The sequence below is a fragment of the Durotheca rogersii genome, assembly GCF_024521655.1.
Source record: "Durotheca rogersii strain YMJ 92031201 chromosome Unknown GGS23scaffold_5, whole genome shotgun sequence".
Classification (NCBI taxonomy): Eukaryota; Fungi; Ascomycota; class Sordariomycetes; order Xylariales; family Xylariaceae; genus Durotheca; species Durotheca rogersii.
The window spans coordinates 983,441-999,041 of NW_026251236.1; the positions used below are offsets into that span (position 1 = coordinate 983,441).

The following is a 15,601-nucleotide window of genomic DNA, read 5'->3' on the forward strand; positions in this document are numbered from 1 at the left end:
GAAGTCATGTATTCAACACAAGATACTTCCAAGAGAGAGACCAAGGGGGGGGGAGGCACATGGATATATAGGAATAGTTATCTAGTGTGAACTGGCACGGGATGCTCATTGAGATATTCCACGTCGGTGTTCGGGCGTTTTTCTCGCATGTCTCACAACTGCAGATTATCGGAGAAGGAGAGGCTTTGGATGGATGGAACAGGACACCGGTTAAGATGACTATACTCGACCTGCTCGTCCGACCTGTAAGATTTCGCCCGTCGGTCGATCGTCACTCCGCAGGACCGGCCAGCTCGTGCCGTCAGCCTTGTGTAAGTTGACCTCGAGTTTTGTTCCGAGGATCCTGTACGTAGATTTCTCACAGTCGATCCGCCCGAAGAGGGGGACGGTAGCCTGGTAGTGCTTCGGCTGCGCGTCGCTCGTTCGCAGATCGAGCGCGAGCGCCTGGGGCTCAAACCTCACCGTCGCTTTAGAGCTGTCGATCTTCTTAAGGAAGAAGGAGGCTATCACTGCCGAGGGTGTCTGGTAGAAGTCGTGGCGCACCGACTCGAGTAGCTCGCCGCCCTCGGCACCGGGAGACGGGTTAGCGGCGGTTGCCTTGCCCTTCTGCTTCCCGGAGCCTATAAAGAGATGCCTGGGGGATGTTTTGCAACCCTCTATCTTCATGAACTGGTCGAACTCTAGCACGCGCCGCTTGCAACAACTGTACCCCTTGCTCCCTTCATGGAAGATGGGGGCGCCCGGGTGATGGACGCACTTTTCACCGTCAGACCTAGTCTGCCCCTTCTTGTAGGTGATGTTGCATCCCTTCCGCCGGCAGGCTTTCCCGTCGGGGATGTCGAGAGACGGTTCGTCTTCTTCGGATTCGGGCGGCGGCGGCGGCGCAGTAGGAGCTGGCTGGGGAGCGATAGGCACACGGTTGGACGGGGCAGCTACGGCCTCGGCCAACTTGGCAGCCAAAGAGTTGGCTGGAGAGTCGGCGTCGACTGCCTCCACCGGCTTCTTCTCGATCCCGGGAGGTAGGTCTGTGGTGCTGTGCTTGCCCTCCGTACAAGGGGGAATCTCGAGGAATTCGTCAAAGGTTAGGACTCTCGGCTTGCAACACTTCCAGCCTAAACCATGCGTAGGCAGCCGAAGGAGCACTTGGTTAGATGGACACTTCCCGTGTAGCGTTGAAATACAAAATCACATACCTTTCTGACCCTCGTGAAAAACTGGAGGACCAGGATGGTAGATGCAGACCTCGGCGGGGTCCGAAAACGTCTTGCCGCAGCCCTTGTGAACGCACTTCTGGGCCATATTAGGCAAGCGGTAGGTGGGTAGCTTCAGTGCCAGACAAATTTGTTCCTCTCGACCCCTCTCCGTCGGTATCTCTTATCTTCCTCGCTCTACCTCAGGCCTCTTCTAGTGGCCAAGCCGTCGAGGCATCAACAAGGACTTCCTACTGCAATTGAAGGGGGGGGGATCTGCTTATTCTTGAGTTCCTCGAGTTGGGGAACTTTGGTCTTTCGCTTGCAGGGAGGAGAGCTACCTGCCCTCTTCTTGCGCAGCGCCGGAGTGACGGGGCATAGGAATAGAGGGGATTGGCAGAGGCATAAATCAGTGCTGAAGAGGGGGGGTGCAACATATGGGACCCGGAGATGGCGCCGAAGATGATGCTGAGGACGTCGTTTGAAAGTGGTAGAAGGCACCAGAGCCTTGAACGCTTTTCACCGCCTTCTATTTAGAGCAGCTAGGGACTTTTGCCAGCCTATGAGAAACCCCCCATGGCCCCCACAGACTCCACAGACGGGCTGCCAGCTTCCCTTGTGCCAATCATGTATGACGTAGGCAGGTAGGTACCTAGGTGATCGAAACAGGCCTAGGCAGCTGCATAGGGTCCATCGGAAGAGGATCAAGAATTGATGACTGCACGTACGTATTTGACGTAGGAAATTGTGACGACTGGTTATCCGAAAGCTGGCGAGACAGGCGCCGTCTCGCCGAAGCAACCAATATGAGAATCGGCGGGTGTGTTCCTGGGTACGGGCAGAGGCCAAAGTGTTGGTAGTAGGATAGGCCTGCCTCTTCTCTCGGCCTCTGCGACCGGATCCCATCGGAGGCTGCTGGATTTGCCGTTCGTCGCACCCAATTGAGGAGGGTGACAAATGGCTTAGGCACCTAGGTATCTCGGGCGTCCAAAGCTGCTAAGCGGCGCATAACCGAATCTTCTTAGCCTTAAGCGGGAACCGTTCACAGCGGCGTCGTCGCTCTCCTATGCCGCGATGTTTACCTGTCGCAAGGGCGCACTACCCCGCCCGGCAGTGGGCACCGAACAATGAGGAGGAACCACGGAGTTCGCGATACTAGGCGAACCGATCCGGGGGCAAGGGAGAGCTAGGGGGGGATTAAAGGAGGAGCGCAGCGAGAACGCGGAGGGCTATCTGGCTGTGCCCGACCTAACCTACCTTCTCCTCACCGCCCTTCAGGCGGGAATTGGAGAAGACACCATCTCATAATACCGAGGTGTCAACGCCAACGCCTCCAGGGCACGCCAATAAGGCTCGGGCCGCGTTAACTCGTAACGACGCCTCGGTTGATTTATATGCATCGAGTTGCCCGTCCGATTCAATCTTCACGACACTCTTATATGCACATTTTCCATATACCCATATACATAGGATTGTCTACCTACCTACCTACCTACCTACCTACCTAGGTATATACCTATTTCTATACTGCTACTGCCTGTGCATGCATCTGTGTTGATACCTGCCGCGCCCCTCCGCGCCTGTGACAACCCTCCCCCCCGCGCTATAACCCCACAACACGACGGACCATCCGGCGACATGCTACGAGGGTGTGCGCTGAAGAATGCCTTCGACCGGAACGAAGGCCCCAGCATCGGCCTTTGGCAGACGTTGCCCGGGCAGAACGTCTCGCGGATCCTGGCACGCGCTGGGGTGGACTGGGTCTTGGTGGACTGCGAACATGGGAACATCGACGGTACGCGCGCGTGGGCGAGAATCCCGTGTATCTACCTGCCATGATACCAGTGCTGAAGGTGGGCACTGAATGCAGATGCTGCCATGCACGAGGCCGTCCCGGCCATAGCGAGCTGCGGAGCGAGCCCCATCGTGAGGATTCCCGACACGCAGGGTTGGATGATTAAGCGTTAGTTTCTTTCTTACCATGGCGCCGGGGCCCTCCGGCGGCTCGTAGGCCACTCGCTAACACCCGCGAAAAGGCGCCCTCGACGCTGGAGCACACGGTGTAGGTGCCGCTATTCGGCGCACGAGCCGAGCATGCCCTTCCGTGCGCCGTTACGTCTAACCAAATTGACAATCGGTAGATCCTAGTTCCATTGCTGCGTTCGGCCGAAGAGGCTCGGCGCGTTGTCAGGGCGGCCAAGTTCCCGCCGGAGGGGCAGCGGGGGCTGGGCTCGCCGTTCGCGATGGAGCGGTTTTCGCCAGCCCCGACCCTGACCGAGTACCTGCAGGGGGCGAACGGGTCATTGCTGACAATGGTGCAGATCGAGACACAGGAGGCGCTCGACGCGGTGGAGGAGATCGCCGCGGTCCCCGGCATCGACGTGCTATTTGTCGGGCCGTTCGACCTCGGTAACAACATCGGGCATCCAATCCTCAACGGTGTGATGAAGCCGGAGCTCGAGCAGGCTATCGACCGCATACTGGCGGCGACCAAGACGGCCGGCAAGAAGTCCGGCTTCTTCGCTACAGACGGAGAGCAAGCGCGCAGGTATGCCGATAGGGGCTTCCATATGATCAGTACCGCTCTCGATGCCACTCTACTCCAGGCCGCGCTAGCACAGTCACTGAGCGTGGCCCGGGGTCAGCAGGTGCCTGCGGCGGTGGGGAGATATTGATACTATAGGAAATACACGGTGTAATAGCGATTAGGAGAATGCACGATTTGGCCTGTCCCTTTTTCTTAGTTACCTGCCTGCAAAGCCGGCAAGCATGCAGCCGGCTATCAAGAATATACCTAGAGATTGGTCTTTTTTGTTACAAGGCTTCCGGGCGTCGTAATCCGCCTCCTTCAAACCCTCTCGACGAGGTCCATCTTAGCTTCAACCTCTTCAGTTGTGAATCGATGCATAAGTTTGATCGCCCGCGAAGCAAACTCTGGATTTTCGTCTCCAGCTGAAGACTTGCTGATATGAATCTGATGACAGTGTAAGTTTCTGGCTCATATGTTACTGAAGTTGTTTTCCTATCTCTTGTTTCGTTATTCTCCTTGTGAGAGGGAGGAAGAGGGCCGGTACGGTGAGACCTCCCACACACATTTATCCGAGGAGGGAAGATGCAGATATAAACAACAAGTTTTCCTAGTAAAGAACTTACTACAGGGACGTCGAAGTCGTACAGATCCCGCCAGGCCGACCCACTCGCCGACTTAACGATATCGATCTCCTTGAATTGAAACGGCCGACCCTTCGAGACATTGAACAGGACGTCCTTGGCTTTGGCGCACAGCCCACAGTTCTCGCGTGTGAAGAGAGTGATCCTACAGGCCTGGAGCAATCTGTGTGTTGCCTGCATCGCGAGGGTGGGAGGAGAGGTTCCTGGAGGCGAAACGTATTAGGTATAATAGGTATTCTTATACCTATACGTCCTTAACCCTGGTGGATAGACTTAAGCCGGCCGTGGCGTTTTCGGTGCTAGCTTACGTATGATGGTATTGTGAAGTGAGAAGGAATTGTGTGGGGGGAAAGGGGAAATTGGCATGATACCGATGTATCAATCCCTATCGAGTGTGACTACGCTAGGTAGTTGTGGGGTGCTGAGACTACGTCTACGTAATGCGGAATTACAAGTGTCGGCGTGGCCAGTGTGCCGAGAAATAATTTTTTCAGGCCGGTCCCCTCCAATATGTGTCGACCAAGGTAGCAAAGGAGTCTTCAGCAACAACGTCGAAGAAGCTAAGACTAGGTGCCAATTCCTTCACCAGCCGGGCAGCGTTTGCTGCCTGACTGTCAGTATTGCCGGATGCAGGCGGCACTAGTTTTCCCAGAACCAGATCTAGCAGCAAAGGAAAGGACACACCGCTTCCTTCGAGATTTTGCAAGGCATAAGATCCCCAGAGCTCGCAGTCTGTCATCTCGCTCCCGCACTTTTGTCCGAGCTCGATAAGTGCGGCCTCGGTTAACGAGCACTCGAATGCCAGATGCAGGATTCTGAGATTGGGCAAGGCCTCAGCAATCGTGGCCATGTGGTTGCTCTCTAGTTCGAGAGCTTGGACATGGCCTGAGATTTCCAGTTGCTGCGCGTGCGGAAGCCCTTGTGCGAGGTGGATAAGCTCTCTGGGGCTGATAGACGCCTGCTCTGTCACTGAATATTTCAGCTTCAGAATACGCAAGTGTGGACTGGAGGCGGGTTCCTCGTTCTGATCCGATGCATCGAGTACAAGGCGCTCCAGCATCGGGAACTTGACGCCTCTGAAAGCACCATCGTGCATGGAATCGTCGGCAGCAAACTCCAAGCTGCGAAGGCTTTCAGCACGAAGCTGGAGTTGTTGCGGATCTTGTTCTGCTAGGAGGGCAAGAGCAGAGATGGATGTGTTGGTTTCTGCCATGACTCTTATGATGTTGCCCTGTGCTGTCCGGATCTAGGCGGTTTTGAAGAAAGAAAGGAATCCAGGTGTAGCGACCGTTTTTTAAAGGGGTGATTTTTCAGGGGAGATGTTTTTAAGTTAAGTTTCCTTGCTTAACTTAACCTAAAAACTTAAAGCCTTTTTTTTTCAACTCTGGCTGAAGGTGTAGATATCACGTAGCGGGAGCTACGTGTGCGAGAGCGCGCGCGAGGAGCTATCTTACGAGCAACGGGAGGAGGAGTAAAAGGAAGGAAAAGGTCTTGTTCTATCTAAGAATTAACTAAAGGAAAGGAAGTAATAGGAGCGTATTGAACAGGAGCAGCGTGGGCAGGCTGTGATGGAGACCCGTACAAGGACTACCCAGCTGTCAACAGCTGGCCCAGTGCCGATCGAACTATATCACAGCTGTAAACAGCTGTGGTCAGTTAATTGGTCAGCTGAAAACGGCAGCTGGGAAGGGCAAAAGCTAGAAGAGGATAGCGGTCCAAGGCATAGTAAAACGAGTGAATAGCTATAGAACCTGATATCTACAGGACTAAGTCTGATCGATGAAAAGATGAGTGCGAGACCCATATAAATATACATCTGAAAGGCTACGTAGCCTAGTCCCACCGCACCACTACAGTATATATAGGAGCTCCTATTAGTAAGGTAAGTAACGAAGAGGAGCAACCTAAGGAGCTACCTCTACGTGACATAATTACTTACTTGCCAGTGTTATAGAATTACAGAAAGTGAGCTAGCTAAAACGCACACACCTACGAAGGTCTCTAAATAATAGCTTCAAGATAAGCCTTCTGAACCTTCGCAGATCTCCATATATATCGTAAAAACGGCCTGCAGCTGTAACAATGCTTATATTACTAAGTATATAGAAGCTTCCTCTCTCTTAGAGCCGTACTCCATTTCTGTCGCTCGATTCACGCCACTCGACTACGTAACAGAACTCCCTTGAATCGTTATGAATAGCGCGTTGCGATGGCCCCGCCCGTTTCCCTTCGATCTTGATATTGCTATAGTGTAACCTCCATTACAATTCTTTACATATGAGAGGGCGTAACAAGCTCGATCTTAGGCGCTGTTGTGATTCCAACCGCCGTCCCTTGTCTCCCAGCAACCACATGGTCATCTGTGAGTGGCATTATATCCAGGCCAGAGGCACATAATGCCATAAATCCACCCCGCACGCTGTCGGCCTCGTAGCCCTTCGCTCGAAGTATGCTGGTAGCCACCCGAGAACTATCGCCGTCGTAACAGAGAACGAGAATCTGCTTGCCCCTCATCTCAGAGAGCTTACCGTCCTGTATAGCGGTGAAGGAATCTTCTAACTTGAGCCACAAAGCCTCCAACACGGCTGGTTGTGCGAATGGGCTCGGGCTCGATGGCTCCACAAGCGGCAGGCTGACAGAGCCAGGGATGTTGAATTTCTCAAAATTAACACGGTTTCGGAGGTCAACGATTGTCTTTCCGTCCTTCAGTGCCAACACGCCGGCATTAGTTCCTCCAATCGCGAGCTGTGATGTTCGTAGCAGCTCCCCTCGGGCCCAAGTCGGGTTTACATTGAAATATTGAAGGATGATGACCGCTGCCTCTTTCTCCCACGCGTCGTCGTATCGGTAAAGATCAACTTTGCTCAATTCCTTGTGTCATGTGTTAGATCGCTCTAGAAGAGATCGGTGATGGGGGGTTCTCTTGGGATGTTCCGACCCACTCTCAGTCCAATACATCAACACGTACCTTATTTGATATGGACGGGAAGTACTCTGGCCCTAGCTTGTCGAAATATTCGTCGATGTATTGGTACGGAAGGTCGCAGCAGAGGAAGACACAGTGAATCTCGCCGTCTGCCCCAGCAATAGTTCCCAATTTTCCCGCCGTCTTGTACGTCTCGATGAACTGGAATAGGCCGCGAAGGTTGAATCCGGACGAAGGGCCACAGATAATACCCTCTCGACACAAGGTCAACGATAAGGAAAAGGAGTCATGAGACCCGACCTCCTCAATGTGGTCGACTGCTGCCTTCCAAGGAAACTCGACAGGAGATAGAAGGGCAAACGAACGAGGGCCGGGGACTCGGTCACCCGCGGCGGTGCAAACTCTGTGAGCTGTTAACATTTTGCTTCTCTATGTTCATGAGGTTGACTGAATCCATACCCTAGGCGGAAGACCGAGGGCTTGGCCCCTTTGAAAAAGGTGCCTAGGCCTGTCATAGTTCCTATATGGTGTCAAGCTGTCAGTGTCCAAGGTAACCCCCATGCCTCGAGTCACCCACCTGATGTGCCCATGCCAGCACAGATTAGATTTATTTCGGGAAGCTGTCTCATGATTTGCGGGCCCGTCCATCTAATATGTGACCTCCAGTTCTGTTCGAGATTAGCTCGTGTCTCGTCGAGGCTACTGCAGGAATCCCCCCTACATCGTCGTTCTCGTACTGGTTCGGGTTGATCGTTGACTTGCTATCTTCTGCCATCTTCTGGGCCGCCCTGATGCCACCTCGCGCGTCCGTGGGTTCCGGTTGGGATGGCCCGCCAAAGAGAGTGCTGGCGTCAAGTTAATCAACTATATTCTAACGGAATGACGATGAAGGTGGGTTACATGTCGAGACCAAAGAATTGCATCAGCCGCAGCTTAGCCAAGCTGGTCTTATTGCTCAAGAATGCGCGGACGTCCGAGATGTCATGGAATACCCGCGAGATGAGGGACATGGATATGACCGTAGAGCCTGAGCTGTACTCAATGACAGTGTTTGTTTTTCCCGGCACCACGCCCTTCTCTAGTAAATTCAACGCTAACCAGACCTGTCAGCATGGCATTCCCATCAGCCAGAAGAACTTCCTCAAAGTATGCGTACCTGGCATGGCCTTCACGTTGTTGGCCGGGTGCATTGTCATCATCTTAGCGTATATCCGCACGCCATCCTGTCGGTATGGGTTGAGCTTGTCCGGAATCTCTACTAAAGGTAATGGGGGGGCGGAATCTGGGTTGAAGTAACTCCTCACGGAGTTTGGACCCTTGTAGACGTTGAGGGGATTCGGCATCGTGACAGTGCATGTGTATGTGATCTTGTCCCGGTGTCATCTAGGTATCTAGTAACTCGATCTTTTCTGCCAGAGGAGTCTTGGGGATTATATACTATTCACTCGCACATTTATCGGTATGTCTGTGTATGTACCTATGTGTGACCCGTCTCGTGGGCTTGGTTGCAAGGAATCCTGCCACCCGGATCCAATATCTGCAATATTGTCGCGATACTATTTAGCCGCTTTCGTATGCTCAAGCCGCCTTGCAGTTTTTCTCTGAACAAATTACTAAGTCAGGATCCCATTCCCTAGACATTTCTCTTGAGTAATGGGTTCAGGCCAAGAAGAATGTGGACTAATCTACTCTCTTCCTCGCCAACCAGGAGAATCTCCCTCAAGGGTCTTGGCTTGTTGCAGATCGACGTTCCGGAAATATCGGCGCCTGGGAAGTATTCAGAGACACATATTCCATAAAGGGACCACATGCAATATTATCCGATGGCCTGTTCGTGGGGAAAAGTTAAGCTTCAGATAAATCTTACCGCGTACCCGCCCTACTGGACCGTCTCGGCTTCCGTCACATGGGCTGGGAGGCCCGTCAGGGGTACCGACGACGTTGCAGGGATCGGCGCGATATTGAGGTCGTTTCCGACCAATCGGGCAGACAATCTCCTTCCTGGTCACATCTGACGTGCGTGGAGACCGCTACGTTTCTCTGTATATAGGGGTCCATCTTGCGGCTTGACAACCCGCTCACCTGCAAGCTTGGTCACCTCACATACGCAGAAGAAGGCTTGTGACGGAAACTGCCTCAGCGTCAGCTTGTAAGTCATCAATATTTTTCTCCTTGTCCCACTGTCCAGTTAAGCATGGCGAATACATTATTTTCATGTTCCCCTGCATCTGAAGCGTCCGTTTTGGCGGTTTTATTGCGCCGATCAAGGGTCCCGCGTCGTAGCCTTCTCGATCCTGTCCGTTGTTTTGCCTTCACCGATAATCAACCCCTGGGGAATCTTCTCATCTGTCCCCATGCTTTGCGGCGAGGCAATTCCTCCTCGGGACACGTGCTAGGTTAGAGGCTTCTGCTTGATTCGAAGGAAAGGGTTTGGACCTATCTTTTGAGCAAGTTATTATTATGATACACTAGAGACTCCCTGTCAATCCATCCATGGCCTCCACCAGAGTCATAGCCAAGCCATGTATGTATGTTACAATAGCGGATCAACCAGGGATTCTCTCTCCTTTCATCCAAGAGGTTTACATATAGGACATCTCGTTTGTGTTTCTTTTGGTCACTTGCGCAGTCCCAGATTTTTACCACCGCCCTTTCCTGATCGACTCTCCTCCCGCTGACAAAGTCTAGGTCCCAGAGCTTCTAAAGTACTTCACCTAGCCATGGGGCAAAATGCAGATGAACAACGCTCCCACCACAAGACAATTGTGTGTGCCGATCATATTAACAGCGAGCCGGCTCCGATGAACATAGAAGGGGTCGAACGAAGCAAGCCTGAGGTCCATGTATTCAACGAACAGACAAACTATGTCCCCGTCAAGACAGTCGTCACTGTAAGTGTGCGGGGATATAAGGGGATCAACCTGCTACCAAGCCTAGGTGTACTAACTGGTTGGGAGATATTCCTTGCCTGCGCTAGCGTCGACCTCGTCGCCCTCATGGATCAAACCACACTAGCCGCAAGCTTATACATCATCAGCGACGCGCTGGAGGCAAGCAACCAAGCATCCTGGATAGCCAGCGGGTACTTCATGTGAGTATGCCATCCCCTGTCACTTAAGCTGCTTACTGGTATGCGAGGGGAGTGTTACTAAAGACTGTTCTTTCCCTTGTCAGCACCTCCACTGTTGGCCAGCTTCTCTATGGATGTCACACGGGGATGGAACCCTGCGCCAATAGATCAGGCCATAAAGGTTAGGAGGATAATATCGGGCATTAAGGCCGTTACCTCGGCGACCTGCTAAGGAAAGTCCTAGATAAGCTTCGGATAGCCTCGGTATTAAGGTATAAAGGTATAAAGGTATAAGAGTACTTCCGGGATTATATTAAGACGAAAAGGAAACGCGGAACTTGGAAGAAGATAAGGACCTAAGAGACCTCCTATAGAATTATTAGTTAAATTAAACCTATTTTAAGTATATCCCCTTGTTATAAATAATTTTATACTACTCTTACCCTTATAACTTTATTATAAGTTAGTAATAAGAAAAGCCTACGCCTAAGCCGGCGTTATACGCCAAAGCCGCTACCCCGGTATCATTACTACCGGATTAACCTCGACCCTTTACTAAAGAATTAGAACCATAGGCTCTCCTACTTCCGCGATTAACCGGTTCGGGGGTAGCGCCGATCTTTATAGCGGAGGTAGCTTAGATAGTAGTTACGATTAATAAACTAAAGGCCGTAATAACGGAGTTAAAGGTAAAGGACGCCGAACGAACTACCCCGGCGCCTTAACCGGAGCTAACCTCCGAATAAACTAATAAATCCCTCGTCGTATACTAACCCTAAGAATACGAAGTAGTTATAACGGATACTCCGGAAATCGCGAACTTAGGAGTAGTTATACGCGATCCCCCGTAATAGATCGTAGATTTATATAAGTAAATAGGATAGGTATATTAAAGCCTAGTAATATTAACTAACTAAGTCGACGTAGGATACCGATAAAATACGATCCTAAAGGAATAATATAAATAATTACGATAGCTTTACTAAACCGCTACGGTAATATAAGTTACCGGTATCCGAACTACGAAGATATAGATCTACGAGTTCTAGAAATAGGTCGTAAAATAAAGCACCTACTTCGCCTAGAACGTATAGGAAACCGTAGCTAAGTTTACCCGGCAGGATAAAATACGAACGGCCGTAATAAACTAACTTCGAAACGCCGTACTATAAAATTAACGAGCCTTAACTTAATTACGCGAGAAATATAATAAGTTAGTAACGGACGTTAGCTCCTAGGCTACGTAGAAGGACGGATAGATTAACGAAATCCTTAGTAAAGAATACCTTACCCCCGGAACTATAAAGGAAAAAACCTAGCTAATTAAGGACGACCTTAAGGCTTACGCGGCTAATTTAATTAAGGAATATTAATAACGGCGATTAAGTAATAAGTTAACGAATATTAAGTTTATTATCGTAGGAGCTAGCTAAAGGATAAGAACGCCTACTCCCGCGCCGGGTACCCGTACTACGATAGTATTTACCGGGAGATATATTAGTAGCGAGGTTAAAATAAGGGAGATCATTTCCGACGGCGTATTCTAGGACGCCGCGGCTAAACGTACCGCCGCGCGCGTAAGAGCCCGTTTCTAGGACGCCGCGATAAGCGCCTTTATATTAAGAGGAGCCGGGTAAGGACTACCGTAACCCTTACGGATCCCGCGGAATACCTTAAGGGACCTAAAGGATTCCGACGATTCGGATAACTTAGAATCCGGGGACCCGTAAAGGCCGCGACGCCCGTCCGGCGCCTTTAAAGAACCGTAGGAATCTTTCGATCCGGCCGAGGAACGTATAATTAAGGCCTAAACTAAAGCTATAAATAATCGACGAAGTATTACGGTAACGATTAATCTAATATACCTTATTAAACCTACGGCCTATAACGGTAAGGACTTAGCTAAGTTCCGACCCTAATAAATTAAGGTTAAATCCTACCTCGAAACTTATAAAGAAAGTTTTACCCGGGACGTCTAGAAGATTAACTAAGTAGGATCGATACTTACCGAAAAAGCCTAGCTCTAGTATTAATAACGACTAGCCTAGGTAGAAAGGTTAATAATCGTCGATACTTAAGCGGGATATTCCTAAGTACTTTAAAAACGGTTTAAAGACCCCGCCGAACGATATCGTAACTTTAAGAAGATATAGGAACTAAAGTATTAAGGAGATATCTCTTAGTACCTTACCGAGCTAATAAACCTTAACGATATCGTTTAATAGTCCGGAATTACCTTCTAGAATTATATTACCCGTACCTTACCCGACGAAATAACTAAGCTAGTTTACTTACGACTAAGTAGTATCCCCGAAAACGATAAAGCCTTCCTTAAAGTAATTAAGGAAGCCGGCTAAATCTACGAAAATATAATAACTAACCTAGGGATTTCGGGAAAAGAAAGGTCCGCTTCGTAGAAGGAGTATACGAAAGCGGACTAGTAATAGCGGTATTCCGTAAAAAAGACTCGCTCCCGCTTAAGCTAACCGATAAATAAACGTAAGGAAAAGGATAATAAGAAACCCGTACCGGTTAAGGACTTACGATAAATAGGTAATAAGGAAGCTTTAGCTAGGATTAATTAAGCCGCTATCGATTAACGGAAAAAGGATAAGAAGGCCTGCTAAAGATACGGAAGGGATAATTACTAAACCCTAGCTTACTTCGTAAAAAAGGACTTAGAAGGACGGGATTTACCGGCGCTACTTAAGAAAGTCTTATCGGGAAAAAGAAGAAGAAAGAAGCCTAAGTTATTATTTAATAAAAGGGCTAGGATCGATATTATTATACGATAAAAGGAAACTCTTTCCCGTATTATAGAGCTATCCGACTCCGATGAAAAACGGGATTTTTAAATGCCCCTTCGTAAGCGTTAACGGAAGAAAGGGGCGAAAAAGATAACGTAAAGATTACGGCTATTAAACGGCCCGGAACGCTAGAAGTAACGAAAGCGGTACTAACGGCGAAGAAACTACGAGTCTCCTAGCGTAACCTAAACGAACTAAGGTTAAATAAACGGCTTATTCATACGATATAAATAAATTATTAGGGAAAAGAATACCCCTTACGAGTCCTCCTAAATACCGGTAATAAGGTACCTTTAATTAACGCCGCTAAAGTCGAATAATTACGCCTTCTTATTAATTAACGCTTTAGGGCTAGGACCCTAATAAGATTCGACGGCTTCGAAATCTCGTCGGAAGGATTCTAATATATAAATAAAATAAAGCTCCGTAACTACGAGTATATTTACCGTATCGCTTAGGAAATTAGTAAATTAAACGAAGAGGTCGACGCTATCTTATCCTAATAATAAATAGAGGAATACCCCTCCTAAAGGTTATTTATAAACGGACGGCTATACTTTAACTTATTACGATGCTAGGATTATCGCCTACGAATAGCTCGCGTAGGAACCGTACGAGAAGCAAAGGCTTTAGTATAAGTACCGGAATAATTTCGCGACTTCGTTCTTATTATAACTAAAGAAGCCGGATAACGATTCCCTAATCGGTAACCGTAGGACTACGCTATTAAGCTCCGACCGGGAACTACTTCCCCGTAGGGACCTTTATATGCCATAAGCGGACGATAGCTAAACGCCTTAAAACCCTAGCTCGACGAAATAATAGCCATGAAAAGAATCCGAAAATCCAAGGCCTCCTGCGGCGTATTTATAATGTTTATAAATAAAAAGGACCCGGGTACCTTAAGACCGGTAGCGGACTACCGGGGGCTAAATAAGATTATAATATCCGTCCGATATCCGATTCCGCTAATTAACGAACTATAGAACCTATTCTAAACGGCGCGGTAGTTTACTAAGATTAATTTAAAATCTAGGTTCCATATGGTACGGATTAAGGAGGGTAATAAATAGAAAACCGCCTTTAGAACGCGATATAGGCTATACGAATATATAGTTATACCTATGGGATTAATTAACGCCCCCGCTACCTTCTAGGCCATAATAAACCATATCTTCCGCGACCTCTTAGACGCCGGGGTTATCGCTTACCTAAATAATATCCTAATTTATACCGATACGCTAAAGGAATATAACAAACTAATTAAAGAAGTCTTAAAACGACTTATAGAGAACTATTTAGCGGTAGCCCTAAAGAAATATACCTAACGAATATAGGAAGTTAAATTCTTAGGATATAATATAAGTCCTAGAGGTATTACTATATCTAAAGATAAAATAAAAGCTATCCTCGATTAGCGTATCCTAGCTATACTTAAAGACTTATAGAGCTTTATTAGGTTCGCTAACTTTTACCGTAAATTTATACGTAATTTTTCGGGCATAGCTAGGCTAATTATTAGCGCTAATAAAAGAGACCGTAAGCTATGGAAATAAGAAATCGAGATAGAAAAGGCCTTCTAAGAATTAAAAGAAACCTTTATAAAGGCCCCGGTACTTATATATTTCGACCCTAACCGAGTCCTAATTATCGAAGCCGACGCCTTAGATTTCGTTATTTCCGCGGTCTTTTTATAAAAGGATAATAAAGGGAAACTAAGACTAATAGCCTTTTCCTTACGACGACTTACCCTAGCGGAAATAAATTATAAGATATATAATAAGGAACTACTAGTAATCGTCGACGCATTCGAGAAGTAGCGATACTATCTCGAAGGTACTTAGCATTAAATAGAAGTATACTCCGACTATTAGAACCTAACGTACTTTACTACGGTAAAAGTACTAAATCGACGCTAAGCCCGCTAAGCCTAATAACTCTCCTCGTATTACTTTATAATATACTATCGCTTAGGAAAGTAAAATAAAAAGGCCGATATTCTATTTAGATTACTATAATATCGCCCTAAAAAAGGAAAAGCTAAGGACTAGCCGATAGCGACGGTCCTATAGGAAAAACATTTTTTAAAAAATTCAGGCTTACCTACGGTAATATTCTCTAACGTACGACTAAGTAATATCCTAATACCCGCTTAGACCCTAGAGTTCGTTAAGTAGGTTAAAACGGCGGCTATATAAGACCTAGAATATTAAGCCTAGCTAGCTAAATTACTCGGTAAAAAGATAAAGCTCTAGGAAGGCCTTCTCTATTAACGAAACCGTCTCTAAATACCTAAGGACTTATAATAAAAAGTAATTAAATCGAAATACGATATTAAAGTAACGGGATATATAGGTATAGATAAAACCATAGAACTTATTACTCGTAACTTCTAGTAACTTAACCTGGAAGTAATAATTAAGGAATTCGTTAGAGG

The 15,601-nt window shown here is 48.3% G+C and overlaps 6 protein-coding genes across 6 annotated transcripts; 2 read left to right on the plus strand and 4 right to left on the minus strand.

Moving 5' to 3' along the window:
* Positions 1-154: 154 nt before the first annotated feature.
* Positions 155-1,504, minus strand: GGS23DRAFT_414172 (integrin beta-1-binding protein). The gene is made up of 2 exons (XM_051513705.1): positions 1,194-1,504; positions 155-1,112 (listed from the first exon to the last, which is right to left on the minus strand). The coding sequence occupies exons 1-2, from the start codon at positions 1,297-1,299 to the stop codon at positions 220-222; spliced, it is 999 nt and encodes a 332-aa protein (XP_051373907.1). The 5' UTR covers positions 1,300-1,504; the 3' UTR covers positions 155-219.
* A 1,324-nt stretch (positions 1,505-2,828) lies between these two features.
* GGS23DRAFT_594746 (Phosphoenolpyruvate/pyruvate domain-containing protein) lies at positions 2,829-3,865 on the plus strand (the record flags this gene model as incomplete). The annotated part of the gene is made up of 4 exons (XM_051518212.1): positions 2,829-2,985; positions 3,061-3,153; positions 3,227-3,252; positions 3,332-3,865. 4 exons carry the CDS (start codon positions 2,829-2,831, stop codon positions 3,863-3,865), a joined length of 810 nt encoding a protein of 269 aa, XP_051373908.1.
* GGS23DRAFT_413954 (uncharacterized protein) lies at positions 3,854-4,725 on the minus strand. The gene is made up of 2 exons (XM_051513703.1): positions 4,344-4,725; positions 3,854-4,164 (listed from the first exon to the last, which is right to left on the minus strand). Exons 1-2 carry the CDS (start codon positions 4,539-4,541, stop codon positions 4,039-4,041), a joined length of 324 nt encoding a protein of 107 aa, XP_051373909.1. The 5' UTR covers positions 4,542-4,725; the 3' UTR covers positions 3,854-4,038.
* Positions 4,710-5,872, minus strand: GGS23DRAFT_558134 (uncharacterized protein). The gene has a single exon (XM_051515740.1). It carries the CDS (start codon positions 5,572-5,574, stop codon positions 4,852-4,854), a length of 723 nt encoding a protein of 240 aa, XP_051373910.1. The 5' UTR covers positions 5,575-5,872; the 3' UTR covers positions 4,710-4,851.
* A 560-nt stretch (positions 5,873-6,432) lies between these two features.
* Positions 6,433-9,116, minus strand: GGS23DRAFT_558135 (tryptophan synthase beta subunit-like PLP-dependent enzyme). The gene is made up of 8 exons (XM_051515741.1): positions 8,977-9,116; positions 8,444-8,888; positions 8,188-8,380; positions 8,009-8,132; positions 7,865-7,955; positions 7,747-7,807; positions 7,330-7,690; positions 6,433-7,232 (listed from the first exon to the last, which is right to left on the minus strand). Exons 2-8 carry the CDS (start codon positions 8,628-8,630, stop codon positions 6,633-6,635), a joined length of 1,617 nt encoding a protein of 538 aa, XP_051373911.1. The 5' UTR covers positions 8,631-8,888; positions 8,977-9,116; the 3' UTR covers positions 6,433-6,632.
* A 389-nt stretch (positions 9,117-9,505) lies between these two features.
* Positions 9,506-10,772, plus strand: GGS23DRAFT_414398 (uncharacterized protein). Its single transcript, XM_051513706.1, has 4 exons — positions 9,506-9,683; positions 9,983-10,378; positions 10,462-10,538; positions 10,602-10,772. The coding sequence occupies exons 2-4, from the start codon at positions 10,008-10,010 to the stop codon at positions 10,649-10,651; spliced, it is 498 nt and encodes a 165-aa protein (XP_051373912.1). The 5' UTR covers positions 9,506-9,683; positions 9,983-10,007; the 3' UTR covers positions 10,652-10,772.
* The last annotated feature ends 4,829 nt before the right edge of the window (positions 10,773-15,601 follow it).

Coding starts and splice junctions, on each gene's coding strand:
- GGS23DRAFT_413954 (XM_051513703.1), bottom strand. CDS start 4,541: ATGCAGGCAACACACAGATTGCTCCAGGCCTGTAGGATCACTCTCTTC. Junction 4,165..4,343: donor ACGACTTCGACGTCCCTGTA/GTAAGTTCTTTA, acceptor CACTGTCATCAG/ATTCATATCAGCAAGTCTTC.
- GGS23DRAFT_414172 (XM_051513705.1), bottom strand. CDS start 1,299: ATGGCCCAGAAGTGCGTTCACAAGGGCTGCGGCAAGACGTTTTCGGAC. Junction 1,113..1,193: donor TTTTCACGAGGGTCAGAAAG/GTATGTGATTTT, acceptor CGCATGGTTTAG/GCTGGAAGTGTTGCAAGCCG.
- GGS23DRAFT_414398 (XM_051513706.1), top strand. CDS start 10,008: ATGGGGCAAAATGCAGATGAACAACGCTCCCACCACAAGACAATTGTG. Junction 10,379..10,461: donor ATAGCCAGCGGGTACTTCAT/GTGAGTATGCCA, acceptor TTCCCTTGTCAG/CACCTCCACTGTTGGCCAGC. Junction 10,539..10,601: donor CAATAGATCAGGCCATAAAG/GTTAGGAGGATA, acceptor GGAAAGTCCTAG/ATAAGCTTCGGATAGCCTCG.
- GGS23DRAFT_558134 (XM_051515740.1), bottom strand. CDS start 5,574: ATGGCAGAAACCAACACATCCATCTCTGCTCTTGCCCTCCTAGCAGAA.
- GGS23DRAFT_558135 (XM_051515741.1), bottom strand. CDS start 8,630: ATGCCGAATCCCCTCAACGTCTACAAGGGTCCAAACTCCGTGAGGAGT. Junction 8,381..8,443: donor CAACGTGAAGGCCATGCCAG/GTACGCATACTT, acceptor AGGTCTGGTTAG/CGTTGAATTTACTAGAGAAG. Junction 7,691..7,746: donor CCCTCGGTCTTCCGCCTAGG/GTATGGATTCAG, acceptor AACAGCTCACAG/AGTTTGCACCGCCGCGGGTG.